The 19,509-nt window shown below is 38.2% G+C and overlaps 1 protein-coding gene across 3 annotated transcripts in view; it reads right to left on the minus strand.

Annotated features, from left to right (window-relative positions):
• The window catches only part of AIDA (axin interactor, dorsalization associated), a 55,313-nt gene extending 35,823 nt beyond the window's left edge, over nt 1-19,490 (minus strand). For all 3 annotated transcript variants that reach the window (XR_011171280.1, XM_069102820.1, XM_069102819.1), the window contains exons 1-2: nt 19,173-19,490; nt 11,626-11,695 (exon numbers count right to left, since the gene is read on the minus strand). Coding sequence is in view for 2 of the 3 variants with exons in the window: in XM_069102820.1 (XP_068958921.1) it covers nt 11,626-11,695; nt 19,173-19,471 (369 nt within the window). In the remaining variant the exon portion in view is untranslated. The remainder of the gene's footprint in view (nt 1-11,625; nt 11,696-19,172) is intronic.
• Nucleotides 19,491-19,509: the final 19 nt, after the last annotated feature.

Here is a 19,509-nt window from a genome sequence, read left to right on the forward strand (position 1 = left end):
TGGCCCCTCTTGCCAAGGCAAACCCCTCTGTGTGCACAAGTGGTCCCATTTCATCCCATATGCTCCAGCAACCTACCCCCTCTATCATCCCTGTACTGTTGAGTCATGTCCAAATCTTCACAACCCCATGGACCATAGCATGTGGTTTGTCATTTCCTTCTTCAGTGGATTAAGGCAAAAGGAGGTTAAGTGACTTAGCCAAGGTCACACAACTAGTAAATATCAGAAGCCATATCTGAACGCAGGTCTTCCTGACTCCAGGCCCAACAACCCATCCACAGTGCTACCAAGCTGCCTCCTAGCTATCATTACTACCTCTCCATTAATCTTTAACCTCTCCCTATCTACTGGCTGCTTCCTTAATGCCTACAAATACATCCATTTTCCTCTCATCCTCAAAAAAATCATCACTTGATCCAACAATTCATATTAGCTATCATCCTGTATCTTTGCTCCCTTTTGTGGCTAACTTGAGAAAGCCATCTAAAATCTGGTGCCTCCACTTCCCTTTTCATTTTCTTATGAACTTCCTGAAGTCTGGCTTCTAATCTCATTATTCAACTGAAACCCTTCTCTCTGAAGTTACCAATCATAGCCAGATCTAATAACCTTTTCTCAATCTTCACACTTCTTGATCTTTTGCAGCCTATGACACTGCTGATCACCCACTTTTCCTTGAAATTCTCTTATCTCTAGGTTATTGCCTGTCACATTACTCTCTCCTGGTTCTCCTCCTACTTTCCCTGACCTCTTCTGTCTCCTTTACTTATCTTCATCTACTACATGCCTGCTAAGTGTGTAGACCCCGTAACACTAGGTCCTTGACCTCTTTCTTTTCTCCTATACAATTTTAATTGGTGACCTTATCAGATCCCATAGATTCAATTTTCACCTCATACAGATATTTCTCAAATATATTTATCCAGTCCCACCCTCTCTCCTGGACTTCTAGTTACTACTAGCCTATTGTTTAATCCAGTTTAAACTGGATGTCCCATAGACATCTTAAATTCAACATATCTAAAACTGAACCCATTAATTTCCCCTCCAAATATTCGCAACCTCCTTCAAAATTTCCCTATTACTGTTGAGGACAACCCCATCCTTCCTGCCACCCAGGTTCACATCCTCTATCCCTCAATTTCTCACCCTCTGCTACCCACTTCCCCCCATATCCTGCTGCCAAGTCCTCCTGATTCTACCTTTGGAACATCTCTTCAATAAGCCACTTTCTCTTCTCTGGCACCACCACCCCCTGGTGCAAGACTCCATCACCTCCCAACTACTGCACTGGTCTCTTTGTCAAGTCTTTAATCACTGCAATCCACCCTCTACTCAGTGGTCAGTTATCATCTTAAGGTGTAGCTTGGAGCATGTCACTCCCTTATTCAATAAACTTCAGTAGTTTCTTTTTGTCTCCAGAACCAAACTGAAAATCCTGTCTTTTAAAGCCCTCTACAGCCTAACCCCTTACCTTCCCAAGTCTTCTTATACCTTACTTCCAGGCACTCTGCAATCCGGTGACATTGGCTTATTTGCTGTTCTTCAAACATGACACTGTCTCTGGACTTTTTAATTTTCAATGATGTGGAGGAACCAGACTTCCTTCAGGTGCTAGTTAAAATCTTACCTGCTATCAGAAGTATTTCCCCTTAATGCTAGTGCCTTCCCTCTTACGATGAATTCTGACTTATCCGGCCTGAGCTTGTTTCTACACAACCGCGTGTAGTCGTCGTCCGTCGTTGTCCGTCGTCGTCCCGTTAGACTCTGAGCTCTTTGAGAGCATCTTTGGCCTTTCTCTGTATCCCTAGTACTCAGCACAGTGCCTGGCACACAGCAGGTGATTAATAAATACTTACTGACTTACTTTGTGACTGCCGTTCAAGAGAGAGTTTAGGACTACAGGTCTGACAATCATCTGCATAGAGATAATAAATGAGCCCATAGGAGCTGATAAAAAAAAATAACAAAAACAAAAACAGGCAAAACTCAAAGAAAAGATCAAAATGTCATCAAGGTAAAAACAAACTTTCCCAAAATAATTTTCCAATTTGCGTCCATGTAACACACATACTCCCCAGGTATTAGTTTATATACCTATTTTGTTGTTAAGAATTCAGCAAGAAGGGGCGGCTAGGTGGCCCAGTGAGTAAAGCGCCGGCCCCAGAGTCAGGAGGACCTGAGTTTGGTTCCGGCCTCAGACACTTAACACACACACAAAAACTAGCTATGTAACCTTGGGCAAGTTACTTAACCCCAACGGCCCTCCAAAACGCAAAAAAAAAAAAAAAAATTCAGCAAGATGCAAGGCAAAAGCAAGGCAAATCCTGGACATTTCAATTTTTCTACCCAATTAACCTACTCACAGCTAATATTGTTATAGACCATTTTGGCATCTCAAAATAGACATATGCATGAGCAGGTGACAAAAAAGTATAATTTTCTATGGGTTTGTCATTAGGTTATCCAGCTATTCCTTTCCAGACTACAATCCTTAATCTACCCTGGTAACAACCTGACAATTCCTACCTTCTACTTAAGGATCACGGGCCATTCTGACAAGGGATAACACAGAGTTAGCTCTCCCAAAGTGACTCTTGTGAAAAGTAGGGCATTGTCAGGGAAGCAATAAATGTAGAATGAATAAATGTACCAACAAATGAATATTCAACGTCAGACCAAGTTTGAGGAAATGTATGCTAATAGAAAGTAATAACTACCAAGGTATGGTGACATTGGAAGGCTGAGGCTGGATTATTTAAGCCTGGGAATTCTGAGCTGCAGTTGAGCTAAAATCCACAGAGTACTACACTAAGTCTAGCAATAATATGGTGAGCCCTGGAAGTGGAGGACCACCAGGCTGCCTAAGGAGGGACAAACTGGCCCTGGTCAGAAAAACAGAGCAAGTCAATTTCCATGTCAATCAGTATTGGAGCTGGGCCCATGAATGACTGTTGCATTTTCAACTTGGGTGATATAGGGAAACCTTAGTCTTAAAAAACAAAACAAAACAAAAACCACTAAAGGTGTTCAATTTTCACAAGTTCTACTTATTTACTACTTCATTTTATAATCCAGAAATCCTGTATAACATTTGATGACTTCTATTCCTCACATGTACAGCTCCTCCACTGGAATAAGTTAAAGTACTGTGTACAAATTTCTGATTGACACAGAAATTGTTCTTTCATAAACCTTAAAAACAAATATGCAATGAACTACAAATTCTAATTCTTGCTGTATTCATTGTTCTATAAGAGGAACACTTTAGGAAATTTCACAGAGTAATGTCTTCAAGATTACTGATAATGTAAATTACATAAACATATATGTCAAAAAGAACATATTTGTGAGCCAAGTTACCACAGAGTAAGGTGAAAATAAAAAGTAATCATTTGGAAAACCTGATGTTAAAACGCCCAATAAAAGAAAAATGAAATTATTGCTCAGATGAATGCATGACAGTACTTATAGAGGAACTTGTAAAATAAAATCAAGAATTCAGTACTAATTTTTTTTAATTAAAAAAATGGATCATGAAAAAAGATTGGCTCTTCCCTATAGTCTCTTGATGAACACTGGAATTCTAGGTCTCTGCTTCTGGTAAAACTTGACAAAAAAAGACAAAAGGAATAGTCCTTCTAGCTCACAATGTACCCACAAGCACTTGGTGAAGTTAATTTCACAACTTGGCAAAAGTTTGGCCTGCAGATACAAGTGATAAAGCTATCCTCTACTGACATTCATGCCTAGTTATATTTGCTGGTCATGGTGACACCTCATAAAACACATACCAAAGTAGCATTGCAATAAAATTAGTGGGAACGTAAAAAATAATGTAAATAATGTAAAAATCATATATTGTAGGACTTAATCTTAAAAGATTAAAATTACTAAAGTACTTCAAATTTAAAAAGATCAGGGCAGTGGTTTACTACAACTTCCAAAGTTGATTTAAAAATATTTTTCCCTATGCTCCCACTTCTTCAAATGTCTATTACTCAAAGTTATTCATAAAAAATTCTCTTACCTGTACAGAATGCAAATTAGTTATTAATAACCTCCTAAAACACTCAGGAGTTTTATGAATTACAACTACAAAATGCCCTTTATAGAAATAAAAAATTAATAGTAGATCTATTATTATTCATGGTTGGGCTACGCCAATATAATGAAATGTCATATCATTAAAAAGAACAAGTGGTTGAGCGGCTAGGTGGTGCAGTGAGTAAAGCGCCGGCCCTGGAGACAGGTGGACCTGAGTTCAGTTCTGACCTCACACACTTAATACCCACACAAAAAAACAAGCCATGTAACCTTGGGCAAGTTACTTAACCCCAATTGCCCTCCAAAAGGCCAAAAAAAAAAAAAAAGAACAAGGGGTTACTTTTTAGAACTAGACATAGTAACAATAAAAGTCAATTGGAGGAACAAAAAAAGAGAAAGAAATCACAAAGGAAATAATGAAAAAATGTAGGCTTGAAAGGAATCTAATATTACTATAATTCAAACTACATTATAAACCAGTGCTGACTAAAATATCTGGTAGTGGCTAAATAAATAGAGAATTTGATTCTTCGAACATATTAGATAAGAAAGATCCAAAAGCAATCCAACACAGTAGTAGCCTATTGTTCCATAAACAAGAGAACACAACCTACTAGGGCAAGGACTTCCTATTTTAACAAGCACTACGGGAAAGCAGTTTGGCAAAAATTAGTCTTTGAAAAACATCTTACAAAATACAGCACAATATGGATATGATCTAAATATAAAAGGTTAAATCATTTTTTAAAACTTGTAAATGGAAGGAGGTATTGCTCACAAATATGAAAAGGGTGATAATTCTTTTTTTTTTTTTTTTTTGCCTTTTGGAGGGCAATTGGGGTTAAGTAACTTGCCCAAGGTTACACAGCCAATATTTTTGTGTGGGTGTTAAGTGTCTCAGGCCAAAACCAAACTCCCGAATCCAGGGCTGGCGCTTTACTCACTGCGTCACCTAGCCGCCCCCAAGGGTGATAATTCTTAAAGGACAAGGGACAGAGGCAGTAATAATAGAATGAAGGAAAGAAAAAACACTAAGTACTTTATTGTACTCTACGTCCTAGGTATAAAAAAAAAAAACCCAATCAAGATAATCCCTATACTAAAGGAATTTATATTCCAATATGGAAAGCAACAACACCTAAGGGGAGTTGAGATGAAAACCATGAAAGGACATGGTTTCACAATGGCCAGGAAGTGATACAGTAACCTGGTTCCAAGCAAATAAGGTAAAAGTTCACTTAATCAAAACCCAGTTTCCCATGGGCAGAATCTAAGTTCTGAAGGAGGTGGAAGAAAGTCAGAGTGCAATGATTAAAGAGAGAGAAGCTACTAAACACAACAATAACAAAAACAACTTTGCAGGAAATACCTCTGATAAAAGCCTGAAATGTAAGGTATATAGGGAACTGAATCAACTACATAAGAAAAAGGAGTCATTTTCCACTGATAAATAGTTAAAGGACATGAATAGGCAGTTTTCAAAATAAAAAATACAAACTATCAACACCCACATGAAGAATGCTCCAGACCACTTATAAAAACCCCAGAGATGTAAATTTAAAAACTCTGAAGTTTCATTTCACACTTATCATATTAGTAAAGATCACAAGAGACAAAAACAAAACTGACAAATAGTGCAAGGGCTATGGAAGACAAATACAGTAATACACTAATCTAGAATAATAGTACATGTTAGATATTAGTTGTTTCAACTGCTGTGACAATTTGCAGTTAGACTAGAAAGTCACTAAACTATACATATCCTATCTATGACCCAAGCAAGAATACTTCTGTGTTTGCCTCAAGGATCAAAGACAGAGAAAAAGGTGTTATAAATAAAAAACATACACTTATATTTGTAGAACTTTTTGTGATAGTAAAAAAAACTATAAAAGTGAGTGCCTCGCAAATTAAGAATGAGTGAACACTGTAAACTGTGAATGTAATGTAATACTATGGTACAGTTAAAAAGTAAGAAATTGGAAGTATTTTAAGAAACTTGGCAAGACTTGTATAAAATTACGTTCAGCAAAATAAGCAGAATCAAAAGTACAATTTACACAATCACCACAACATCATAAAGAAAAACAACACTTAAAGACATTAGAACTTTGATCAATGCAGAGACCAATCAATTGCAGGGTACTAAATGTGAAATACATAGTACCTGCATCTTGGGAGGTGGTTGATGATGCGTACAGAATAAGGCACACATTGTCAGATACTGCCGATGTATTGGCTTGTTTTACTTAAATGTTTCCTTATTATATATAAAGGACAGTATATGAGAGTGATGCTTTAAAAAAGGATTCAATAAAACTGGTATGAGTATTTTTAAAAGGCATCAATAAAACATTTGAAAAAAGTTTTCAACTTTGCAGCAAACCATTTACAAAAAAAATTAGGAAGAATAACTTCAAAGAAAAGTTATGAACAATTAGAAAACTTAATTTTCAAATTATGGGTTTATGAAATCTCACTATTTTAGTATTAGTATTTAGTATTCTGGTAAAACTTGACAAAAAAAAAGAAAAAAGGACTAGTCTTTCTAGCTTATAAAGATTAAATAAAATGAAATAGTCAAGTCAAAACACAATAAAATATGGCTATTCCAACTGCTAAGTGGACAGTTAGGAGGAAAAAAAATCATTGTATTTTAAGTAGAGAGTCTATCTCATCTGTTATGTACCCACAAGCACTTGGTGAAGTTAATTTCACAAACTTGACAAAAGTTTGGCCTGCAGATATAAGTGTTATGGCTATCCTCTAGTGACATTTATATATCTATATATACATTAAAGATTTAGTGTGTATCTATGGACCAGTTATTTAAAAACAGAACAACAGTTTAATGCACAGAACAGTTAATCAATTTCACCTTCTGAAAGTTTTCTAAAAGCAAGGCTACAATATTATTTAAACTATGCAAATTAGTACAAATCCAACTTTATATTTCTAGTAATTACCCACTGTAAAACTGAAAGCCAAAATTTTTGTAGAAAGCTTTATTAAAAGGACAAATAAAAGACAAGCAATTTTTGTTCTTGTGTAAGAAAATAACATCATTTTTCTTTAAATTTCCATTTATGCAATTGTGCTGATGTTAGACAAAAATGATGCTAAGAGGTCCTATGTGCATAGATTTAGAGTAAGAATTCTATATAGACGTAGATTCAATCTCTTTTCCCATTTACAAATGAGGTAACTGACCACAGAGGTAACAAGTACAATTTCGCCAAGGTATTTTTACTTTGACCTCAAATTCAGTTCTCTTTTTCACTCTACTACACTGATAAAATTTGTTTTGTTAAAAACTGGGACAACATAATTTTTTTTCATATGAGCAAATCAATTATATGATAAGTCACTTTTTTCCTTTGAATTAATTTATTTTTAGTTTTTAACATTCATTTCCACAAAATTTTGAGTTACAGTTTTTTCTCCATGTCTTTGCCCTACCCCTGACCCCAAAATAGCAAGCCTATTGAATACCCCTTCCCCAATCTGTTCTCTCTTATATCTTCCTGCATCACCCCCTGCTAACTTTCTAGAAGGGCAAGATGGATTTCTATACCCCAGCACCTGTATATCTTATTTCCCTGTTGCATGGGAAAAAAATTTTTTTTTAAACATTTGTTTTTAAAACTTTAGAGCTCCAGATTTTTTTCTCTTCTTCCCCCCTCAGTCACCCCAACTGGGAAGATAAGCAATTCAAAACAGGCTGTACATGCGTAGTTACCCAAATCATTTCCATAATTGCTATATTGTGAAAAACTAACTGTATTTCCCTCCATCCTGTCCCATCCCCTAGATATTCTATTTTCTCCTTTGACCCTATCCCTTTTCAAAAATGTTTGCTTCCAACTACCCTCTCCCCCAATCTGCCCCCCTTATATCATCTCCCCTCTTATCCTCTGCCCCCCTATTTTCCTGTAGGGTAAGATACCCCAATTGAGTGTGTATGTTATTCCCTCCTTAAGCCAAATTCAATGAGAGTAAGGCTGTCTCATTCCCTTTCTCCTTCCTGCTCTTCCCCTCCACTGTAAGTTTTCTCTTGCCTCTTTTGTATGAGGTAATTTACCCTATTCTGTCTCTCCCTATCTCCTTCTCCCAAAAGATTCCTCTCTCATCTCTTGATTTTATTTTTTAGATATCATCCCTTCATATTCAACTCATCCTGTGCCCTCTCTATGTACACATGAACGTACATATGCCCCCCATATATATAGATATATACATACACCGTCCTATACATACATATATGTATGTATACATATATATTCCCTTCAACTATCCTCATACTGAGAAAAGTCTTATGAGTTACAATTATCGTTTTTCCATATAGGAATGTAAATAGTTCAACTTTAATAAGTTCCTTATGATTTCTTTTTCCTGTTTATCTTCTCATGCTTTTCTTGCTTCTTATATTTGAAAGTCAAATTTTCTGTTCAGCTCTGGTTTTTTCATCAGGAATGCTTGAAAATCCTCTATTTCTCTGAATGACCATATTTTCCCCTGAAGCATTATACTCAGTTTTGCTGGGTAGGTGATTCTTAGTTTTAATCCTAGCTCCTCTGACCTCTGGAATATCATATTTCAAGCCCTGTGATCCCTTAAGGTAGAAGCTGCTAGGTTTTGTGTTATCCTGATCGTGTTTCCACACTACTCAAATTGTTTCTTCCTCATTGCTTGCAGTATTTTCTCCTTGACCTGGGAACTCTGGAATTTGGCTACAATATTCCTAGGAGTTTTCTTTTTGGGATCTTTTTCAAGAGGAGATCAGTGAATTCTTTCAATTTCTATTTTGCCCTCTGGTTCTAGAATATCAGGGCAATTTTGCTTGATAATTTCTTGAAAGATGGTGTCTAGATTATTTTTTTGATCATGGCTTTCAGGTAGTCCAATAATTTTTAAATTATCTCTCCTGGATCTATTTACCAGGTCAGTGTTTTTTCCAATGAGATATTTCACATTGCCTTCTATTTTTTCATTTGTTTGGATCTGTTTAATAGTGATTTGATTTCTCATAAAGTCATTAGCTTCCAATTGCTCAATCTAATTTTAAAGGAGTTATTCTCTTCAGTGAATTTTTGAAATTCCTTTTCCATCTGGAAAATTTGGCCTTTTAAGGCATTCTTCTCCTCATTGGCTTTTTGTGCCTCTTTTGCCATTTGAATTAGTCTATTTTTTAAGGTGTTATTTTCTTCACTGTATTTTTGGGTCTCCTTTAGCAGGCTGTTGACTCGCTTTTCATGATTTTCCTGCATCATTCTCATTTCTCTTCCCAATTTTTCTTCTACTTCTCTTATTTGATTTTCAAAGTCCTTTTTGAGCTCCTCCATGGCCTGTAATCAGTTCATATTTTTCTTGGAGGTTTTTGATGCAGGAGTTCTGACTTCATTGTCTTTCTCCAGCTCCATACCTTGATAATTTTTGTCCCCAAAAAAGGATTCTATGGTCTGTTTGTGCTTCCTGTGCTTGCTCATATTGCCAGCCACTTACTTGACCCTTGAGCTCTTTGTCACGGTAGAACTCTGCTTCCAGAATGGAGAGAGCTTTGTCCCAAATCACTGGGGTTTTAGCAGCTACTGGAGCTATTAGGAGGGCACTGTCTCTACAGCCCCCACAAGCTCTGGCTCACTGGTCACACATCCCAGGACCTCCACCCAAGATTGCGATCCACATCCAAGCAGGTTAAGGCAAGAGCAATTACCCTCTGATTGGTTCACTTGGTCCCCCTACAATCTGCAGGCCTGGAGCTCCTGAGGCAGCCCTGCGGCAAAGCCGCGGCACCTCCACTGCTTCTTGCTTCAGGGACAGCAATGAGATACAGCTCTTTGGTCCCCCCTATTCCAACAAATTCCACACTGACCTTTTACTTTGTCTTTGACCTTTATGGGTTGAGAAGTCTGCAAGCCACCACAGCTGCTGGTTATTCACTCTCCTGAAGTCTGTTCTGGCTGCTGCTGATGGGGGCCTTCCTGAGGCTGGAACCACTTGGCTCCTGCAGCACTGTACTTGGCTCCCAGTGCACTGATACACCTTTCCTGTCGGCCTGCCAGCTGTCTTCTGTGGGAGATTTGTTTCTCTCTGTCACTTTGTTGGTTCTGTAGCTTTAAATTTTGTTTAGTCATTTCTTTACAGGTATTGGAATTGTTTGGAGCCGCAGCCCACATCAAGTTTGTGCTTCTACTCTGCCATCTTGGCTCCACCCCAATAAATCACTTTAAATGGCAAATATGGTTATGTCATGTTGCAAAATGCAACTAATCTCTCATTCAGAAGTCTTCAATCTTAGTGGACTAAATAATTATTTCCCAAAGTTTCACATATAAGAAGTCAAATAAGCAAAGATAAAATAAAATAATTTTTAATGAAATAAGCTTTTTATACCTATTTAGAAATATAAATTCAAACATGAACTAAATGCTCACATAAGAATTTTAATAAAATATGGTAAGTACTTGTAGTGTACTTTTTCTGAAGCTTACTAGGTCAATGTTACTAGATGCATTACTGTTCACTGATTGAATCACTGCTATTACATTAATTAACAAGGGACAGTGTGAAAATTCTATGAATAGAATTTTTAATTTACACAATCCAAGGTTAATATAAAGCAAGATATCCTTAAATAACAGGAATAAAATATAAGGTACTTTCTCATCTTTCCCCAGAGTGGGAATTACAGGTAAGAAGAATAATCAGAGATGTTCAAATATGGAAGGGATGACCTTGTACAGTATTTCCTGTCATTGAATGTGTTCAATAAGAGAACAGACAAGCACTTGCTGGGGAAGTTTTAAGATGGGATAAATGCATCAAGAAGAGTAATGGAATAATGATCCCTGAGGTTGCTACCAGCCCTAATCCTGAGTCTAAAAATCTATGAAATATCTCCCTGTCTTGATACATTAAGAAGACAGATGGAATTTCCAGGGCAGTGAACTTTTGCTACACTTCCACTACCACTCAGCTTTAGAAGAATGAGCAGAAGACTAATAATCCTCCCCAATCCAACCTGAATTTGAGTAGGAAACCATGTGAGATAAGAGAGGAAAGTAGTTAAATTAAGTATTAAAGTGAAAAACAATTACCCAGAATGTTTTGGTTCAGATGATTCTAGAATCAGAAATCACATGGTACAATCCTCCTCTACTTTACAAATGAGGAAACTGAGACTCAGAAATGAAGTGACTTTCCCAAAGTAAAACAGGTACTTAAGTGTCTGAGTCAGAATTGGAATTCAGATTTTAGGCTCCAATCCAGTGTTCTTTTTCTATCATATCACACTACTTTTACTTTAGTCAATCTCTAGTGAAAAGAAAAGATAGTAGCAAGTGATTCATCAAGTCCTTTATTTGTGCCTCCAAAGTGCAGATGTTCTCCACCAAATATGCATCACATCTAAATTGTTTGTAGTTAGTATAGCCCTAGATGAGTGAATGTAGAAGCATTAAAGTACATCAAACATTCAAGTAATCATTTCTTGTCTATATTACTCTTTTGTTGGTATTTTTTTAGATACCATTACTTCATATGGGTTCTTTTTATACTTAGAAGGTTTTAAAATACTACCTTTTGCTCTTCTGTGAATTCTGAATTGTTGTGCTGAGCCTGAGCTTCTTTCTGAAGATGTCTTGCTAATCTATAAAAGAAAAAAAAAGTTTCAGTACTCTTCTTCTTTTCTACTCAGAAGATACTTTAAGTGAAATAATGTGACAAAAATCAAACCTTGAGAAACAAGAACTGACAAATTAGGAATAATAACAATAACTAATATTATTTATAATTTATATAGAATTTTATGGAAACGCAAAGACCTTTATACATATTATCTCACTTGGGCCAACAACAACCCTGTGAGGTGGGAGCTATTATTCTCACTTTACAGAAAGGAAGGTGAAGTTGAAAGGGTGGATCAGTGACTTGCCCAAGGTCATATAGCTGGTAAGTGTATGAGACAGCACTGTAATTTGGGTCTTCCTGACTCCAAGTCCAGTACTCTCTCCACTCTGCCACTCAGGATTTCACCATACTTACAAGATACAAATTTACCAACTTAACGTAGATCTGTTCTCACCAAACACTACTGTAATCCTATGATGAAATAATACTTACCACATTTTACTAGTTCACATTTAAGTGCCAATAAAAGAAGATATTACCAATAAAGTCACTGCTATTTTCAGACCCTTTATCAGTCTTAACAAGTTAACTGATGGTGTTACTCTATTTCTAGTCAATACTGGACATAGGCATCCAAGAGCTACCAGCTTCAACTACAGAAAATATAACACATACTCATAAACTCCCTTGGAAAATAAACAACTTCAATTGGCTGTGAAAATTATAGGCTACCACCATCAGCTAAACACAAGATTGAGGTATGTAGGTACTTTTTTAACAAGGAGTATCACAAAGTATGTGTCACTAGTCTAAAATTTTTTGACAGTCAATAAATGGGAAGGGTATCCTGAAATGACATTTTTAATAAGGATCTGGAGTATGAAAAGCAATTCACAATCTAAACATTCCATCCCAAAAGGTATCATCATATCTCAGATCTACTTGTTGGGAATGTTGTAAGATGAGATTTATATATCTTCCTAACCTACAAAAGATCCAAAATGAGGCATAAAGCTCATTATACTAAACATAGAGAATCTTTATTGACTATATTCAGTCTATATAGGTCTTAGATCTAATACCAACTAATCATAAATAACAGAAGGGCAAGGCACATTTATTGACACAAAAATATCCTAATTTTACTTTTAAGCAAATTTTTTCATCATACTTTATTTTCTTTATTTCACTTGACAATGTTACCAGCTTCCGTGGCTTCAATAACCATCTCTATGCCTTAAATCTACCTTAAACCTACCTATTCTATCCTAACTTCTCTGCTAACCCCCAGTCTCAAATCTCCAAACTGCCTTTCAGCCATCTCAAAGGGGATGTTCAGTAGACATCTTAAATTCAACAGGTCCAAACCTGAACTCTTTATTTTTCCCCCTAAGCCCTCCCCACTTCCAAACTTCTTTATTAATGTCAAGGGTACCACCATCCTCTTAGTCACCCACGCTCATAACCCAGATGTCACCCTCAAGTTCTGTCTCTCACCTCCCATATCCAAACTGATGCCAAAACCTGTCAATTTTATACGTGCAACATCTCTCACATATGTCCCCTACTCTCTTCTGACACTGGCACACACTGGAGTAGGCCCCCATCACTTCACACCTGGACTCTAGTCCATCCTCCATTAAAAAATGATGTTCTAAAAAATAAAAATTAAAAAAAAAAGGTGATCTTCCTAAAGTGCAGGTCTGACCATGATACTGCTCATCTCAAAACTGTAACTCAATATCACTTCTAGGATAAAAATCCTTTCTTTGGTGCCAAAGCCTTTCATAACGTGACCCTCCCCACTTTTCTAATCTTTTTACACCTACCTTATCCTCCCTCCTCCTTAATAACATATGCTATGCTCTAGTTAACACTGCTCTTCCAGCTATTTCTCAAATAAGTCACCCCACTTCCCAACTCCAGGTACTTTCCCTGGTCCCCATGCTTGGAATGCTCTCCTTTGTCATCTTTAAATCCAGACTTCCTTCAAGTTCTAGCTAAAATCCTAACTTCTATAGGAGGCTTTTCCTAGTCCTCCTTAATTAAAATGCTTCCTTTCTTTTATTTCCAATTTATCCTGTGTATATCTTTTTCATAGAGAGTTGCTCGAATATTTTCTCCCCCATCAGACTGTGAGCTCCTTGAGAGTAAGGACCATTTGTCTTTTACCTTTCTCTGAATCCCCAGTGCCTCAGCAAATAACAAGTGCTTAATGTTCACTGACTTATGAATAAGAAAGAAAATGTACTGTATCATTTGACAGGTTCTGGTCCTTTGAGGTATTCTTAAACTCTGGTCCCTTTAATATAGTAAAATTAAATTCCATAAATATCACAAGAAAAAATATATAACACAAAAGCATGTGATACATCAAAGAATATTCCCCCCTCTTTGTAGGATTAGAAGAATGGGGTAAGAAGAGGCCAAGACTAAAGTGACTAAAATGTTCTTAACTTTTAACCCAGAGATCATCCAACTATGCAAATATTCCAAAGAAATAAATGATAAAAAGTGAAGTCCCATATTTAACAATATTTTTAGTAGCACTTTTTGTAATAGTAAAGAACTGGAAAGAAGGCAGATTCTATTGACTGGAGAAGAGCTAAACTGTGGCATGTGAACAGAAGGAATATTACTGTACCATAAGAAACAATGTTGAAGAATACATAGGAGAATGGGGAGGTTTATGTAAATCAATGCAGTGAAGTAAGCAGAAATAGGAAAACAATATGCACAAAGACTACAATATAAATGCAAACAACAAAATATTAAGACCAAATACTGTGAAATTCTGACTAAGCTTGACCCTGAAAAAGAGATAAAAGAATGAAATTTCTTCTCTCTTTTGTAGATGCAGATGACTATTACATGCATAACTTCAAACTTGATTGCTGTGTTGATTATGTTGAAATATTTTTGTTTCATTCTTTAGTGTATGGGATGGCTGGAGGTAGGGTGTGGGAAGAGGTGGATACAAAGGGCAATGATTATTTCAATAACAATTCAAATTAAAAAAGGAAGGCTGAATTAAACTAACAACCAGTAGTATGAGGCTCTGTCTATATATTCAAGTGATAAGAATACAAGTTATACAATATAAATGCAATGTAAGTGTAATGTTTTTGCCTCAATATCTATTTGATAATTTTCCCAATTCTTGATTTCATTTTGTAGGGAGTCTGAATGCTCACAAAAATTTAATTCAGTCTCATTAGGTTTCTATTTGAACTTGAAATAAACAAATCTCCACAATTTATCTAATTTAAAGGAATATTCCAATTAAAGTCCTAGTATTGGTATCTGAAGCCAAGGAATTTCCCTTTCTATAGGACAGAATTAGAAACCAAAAGGTTTTTTACATCACACGTCTCTGGAACATGCTGAAATACTCAAAACTCTAATCTGGATACATGGTTTGTGTAATCCTTATTAAGACAAAAAACTCAGTTGTTATTGAGTGAATCTGAGTGCTGAAAGCTGTTTTACTTTAGAAACCTAATCCAAGGGATTCTTAACATGGGGTCCATGAACCCCAAAAAGGTCCATGTACAGATTTCAGGGATTCTGTGAACTTGGATGGGAAAAAAATTATACCTTTATTTTCACTAACTTCTAACTGAAATTTGGCATTTCCTTCAATTATTTAAAAAGAGTACTATGAGAAGGGGGCTATAGGCTTCACCAGACTACAATAGGGGTCTGTTACATACTTACACAAACACACACACATTCACTCACACACTCTCTCTCTCTCATTTCTGTTTTAATCCAACTCTTTTTTCATAGAAAAGTAAGATAGGTCCAGAGAGGTCGTGGCTAGCCCCAAGTCACACAAGGAATAAGTATCTGATTTAAACTCAGGTCTTTCTGCTCCAGATCAGGTCATCTTGCTCCTGAATACCAATGAAAGGTAGCTTTGGATTTTGGGGTAGATGATATTTAAACACAGAAAACAGGAGTATGTCTGAATCCTCAGCCCAAGTGTCTAAAAGACCACATCCCTACAAAATCAAATGAAATACAAAAAATGCCAAACTGATTACTCTGGGGATGAGTGAAATACTATAATTTACACACTTCATTCATAATGTACTACTACTCCCTTTTCTACAGAAAGGTTCACCAAACATTTGTAGATTTATTTTCATTTCATTCACTCAAGAGACATCTGTTAAGTTTCTACTATGTACCAGGCACTATGCTGGGAATACAAAAATGAAAAAGGAATAGCCCCTGTCTTCAAAGAGCTTACATTCTCTCGGGGGAAACAACCTATACACGTAAAAAGTTAGCTCAAATCCCACCTTCTGCAGGAAGCCTTTCCTGGTTCCCCTAGGTCTTAGTGCCTTCCCTTCTAAGATTACTTCCCATTTATTCTGTGTGTATCTAGTTATTAATATGTGGTCTCACTCATTAGAATGGGAACTACTTGAGAGCCAGATCCATTTTAGCCTTTTTTTTCCTGTAGCCGTATCATTTAGCACAGTGTCTAGCATTTAAATGCTTTTTAACCTATTACAAACTATTATAATTTATATTTATGCCAATTAAAACAAATAATAAGGTAATTTTGTGGAAGGGAACACTAGCAGCTAGGGAGAGCAGGAAAGGTCTCATGTAGGGGAGGTGATACTTGAGCTGAGCTTCTAAGGAAAGCAGTGATTCTAAGTGGTGGGGGTGAGGAAGTACATTCCAGGCATAATGGACAAATGCCCCGGGATGACAGGAGCTGGAATACTCTGAGGAACAATTCAATAAACATTTATTAAGCACCTAATACATGTCAAGAACTGTGCTGTCTAATATTTTTTTAAAAAGTGATGTATATTATGCCTAGGAGTCAATAATGAAGGGTTTTAAAAGTCAGAAGAGTCTGAAATGAATTTGCATGATCCTAGAGGAAATAAGGACTCAGAGGAGCTTCCTAAACTAGGTCAAATCTATGCTTTAAGAAAATCTCAATGGCAGCTTTGTAGGGGATTAAGGGGGAAGTGAGCATTCAAGGCAGGGGGAACAAGTAGGAAGATATTCCAGTAGTACAGGTAAGAATCAATGAGGGGACAACTAGGTCACTGGTCTTGGAGTCAGGAGGACCTAAGTTCAAATATGGCCTCACTTGACATACTTACTAGCTATATAACCTTGGGCAAGTCACTTAACACCAATTGCCTAGCCCCCCCCCCCAAAAGAATCAATGAGGACTTGAATGAGGGTCATATGAGTAGAAGGGAATGGATGTGGAATTAAAGTAAATGAACAAGATCTGGAAAATAGATATAGGGGATGAGGAAAAGTGAGGAATTGAGGAGGACTCTGAGGTTGATAACTTGGGAGACTAGAAGAATGGTATCCTCAACAAAAACAGAGAAGACTGGGAAAAGGGTGGGTTTGGGGCAAAAGATGATTAATTCTGTTTTAGACATGTTGAGTTTGAGATGCTTACAAGACATCCAGACTAAATTGTCCAATAGGCATTTGGTGGTGGAGAATGGGGCTCAAGAAAAAGACTAGGGCTGGACAAATACACCTGGGAATCATTCACAGAGAGAAAACAGAATACAAGGGAGCTTGTGAGTTCCACCAATAGAGAATGTAGAGAGACATAAGAAGACACTTAAGATGATCCAGCAAAAGAAACTGAGAATCTCTCTACCCACGCTAGAGTGTCACTCATCAAATGCCATTCTACTCCAGTAGATACTCAGGAGAAAATATCTCATTCACACATTATATTATATTCACACATCATACTATTTAACATTCTTCTAACCAACAAAAGGGGACTTTCTTTACTGAATCAACACCAAAGAAATGAAGCAAGAGCTTGCAAACAATAGCATGCTGTTTTAATTCCATACAATACTGATTCCACTACTAAAGAAAGACCTACTATAATGATTCATGGTGATCAGTTTTCTTCAAAATGCTATTCCACAGCTGTACTATAATTCTAATAATAATAATAATTCTGTCAACTTGATGAAAGGTTTCAAGTAAGTAAAGTATGGCTTGGCTGTTAACTATGCTTGCCACAGTTCTCCTAGATTAAACCCAAGTTAAATCTTGTGCATAAGGTCCTCACGCTGAGGAGGACAGATCATTCTGAGAAAATCACTAAAGTACTAAAATATAAGTATCACAACTGAATTTAAAAGGGTTTTAATCATCTATTAGTGTATTACTGCATGATATCCCTGAAGAATCATTTTCAAAAATGGATACAGGAGAAGTAGAACCAAGAAAACAAAATACCCAACGATGTAAATGAAGAGAACAAAAAGAGACACAGCTGTGTAATTTCAATGACCAAGCAGCCCCACCTTATCTGAGAAAACCTATTTCTCTCTCTTCTTTGCAGAGCTGTGCAATGTGGCATATAGTATAAGACTGGGCTGATGTGTTGGTTAGTTTTGTTGGATTTCTTTAAAAAAAATTATTTGTTACGAAGAGATGGCTCAATGGGGTCGGGTATAGGCAAGAAATATATTCGGAAATGGAGATCAAACAGAAGCTGTCAATAATTTTTGAAGTATCCCTGAAGCTTTTATGGAAGACCAGAAAGAAATAAACCGGGCAGGGATGTTCAGGAAGCTGGTGCTCACATGTACCCTGCAGCTCTCTCTTACCTACTTCGTCAACAAGCACTTGGCCTCGCCGTGCACAGTATTGGGATGGCTACAGCTGAGGATACAAATAGGAAGGAGGACCCAACATTTCCTACTACTCACAAGAAACTTACGTTCTAACATCCACAAATGAGAGGAGGAGGAAGGAGAGAGGGAGCTAGCTAGCTGTTGGTCAGAGGCTGGGTAGAATTCGCATTTTTGCTTTCAATCCTCCTCGAATCCGGAGCTGACTCCACCCAAAGGAACAGAGAAAGGGTGTGGGGATGTGGAACTCGATGCCTCGCAAATAACAGTTTCGGAAACTGAAACCGCAGCGAGGTGCATGGGGAAAACGCGCTCCTTTGGGAAGGGCTACAGAGAAGGGGCGGGGGGACCCCTGAGACTCCCCAACTACTGGCAGGACGCTCTAGCGACCACCTCCTTTCCTTAAACATTAAAAACAATTTCTTTTTCAGATCAAGGATTGAGCCCCGCAGGAAGCGGGCATCTAGGCTCCGGGACGTGGGCGGGGAACGTCCAGCGGGATGCGCCGCCGAGAAGTTTTCTTTAGCAGGGGCAGCCACCTGCAGGGGCAGAGGAAGGAAGGAAGGAGGCAGGCAGACAGACAGAGGGTGAAGGCCGGGAGGGGGGACCCGCCGGGGCTGGGGGGCAGGCACCCTGAGAGGCAGGGTGGGGCGGGGCGCGCCTACTTGTTGAATGGCCCCGGCCCATCCGAGGAAGGGCCGAGGCGGCCCCCTGGGACAAGCTTGGGCGTCTGCAGAGGCGCCACCAGCCCACCCCGGGGGCCGCGACCGGGAAACTGGGGGGAGGGGGAAGAAGGGAGGGAGGCGGCCGCGCCGGGCCCAGCTCCCGGGGTCAGTCACTCACATCTGGTACTCGTCTATCGCCTCCACCAGCTGCCCCCACGAATCGAAGTCGGCACCCCTCCTGAAGCTGGCGCCCCAGCGCTGCAGGAGGCTGCGGGTCACCTCCGACATGGCCGCTCCAGTCCCCACTCCGCCCCTGCCCGAGAGCTCTAGGGAGCCATGGTCCCGGGTTTGCGCCGCAGCATCCAAAGGGCCCCGAGGAACCGCCTCAGTAGCAGCCGCTGCCACCAGCTCAGGAGCCGCCCAAGACCATTTGCCGCCACAGCCAAACTTTGCGGCACTGGAGGAGCCGCCCCTCATAGGCCCCGCCCCACGTGTTAGGTTGCGTTGGCCCCGCC

The sequence above is a fragment of the Petaurus breviceps genome, unplaced genomic scaffold, assembly GCF_028583685.1.
Source record: "Petaurus breviceps papuanus isolate PSGF00001 unplaced genomic scaffold, PetGlider_PUasm1.0 557, whole genome shotgun sequence".
Classification (NCBI taxonomy): Eukaryota; Metazoa; Chordata; class Mammalia; order Diprotodontia; family Petauridae; genus Petaurus; species Petaurus breviceps.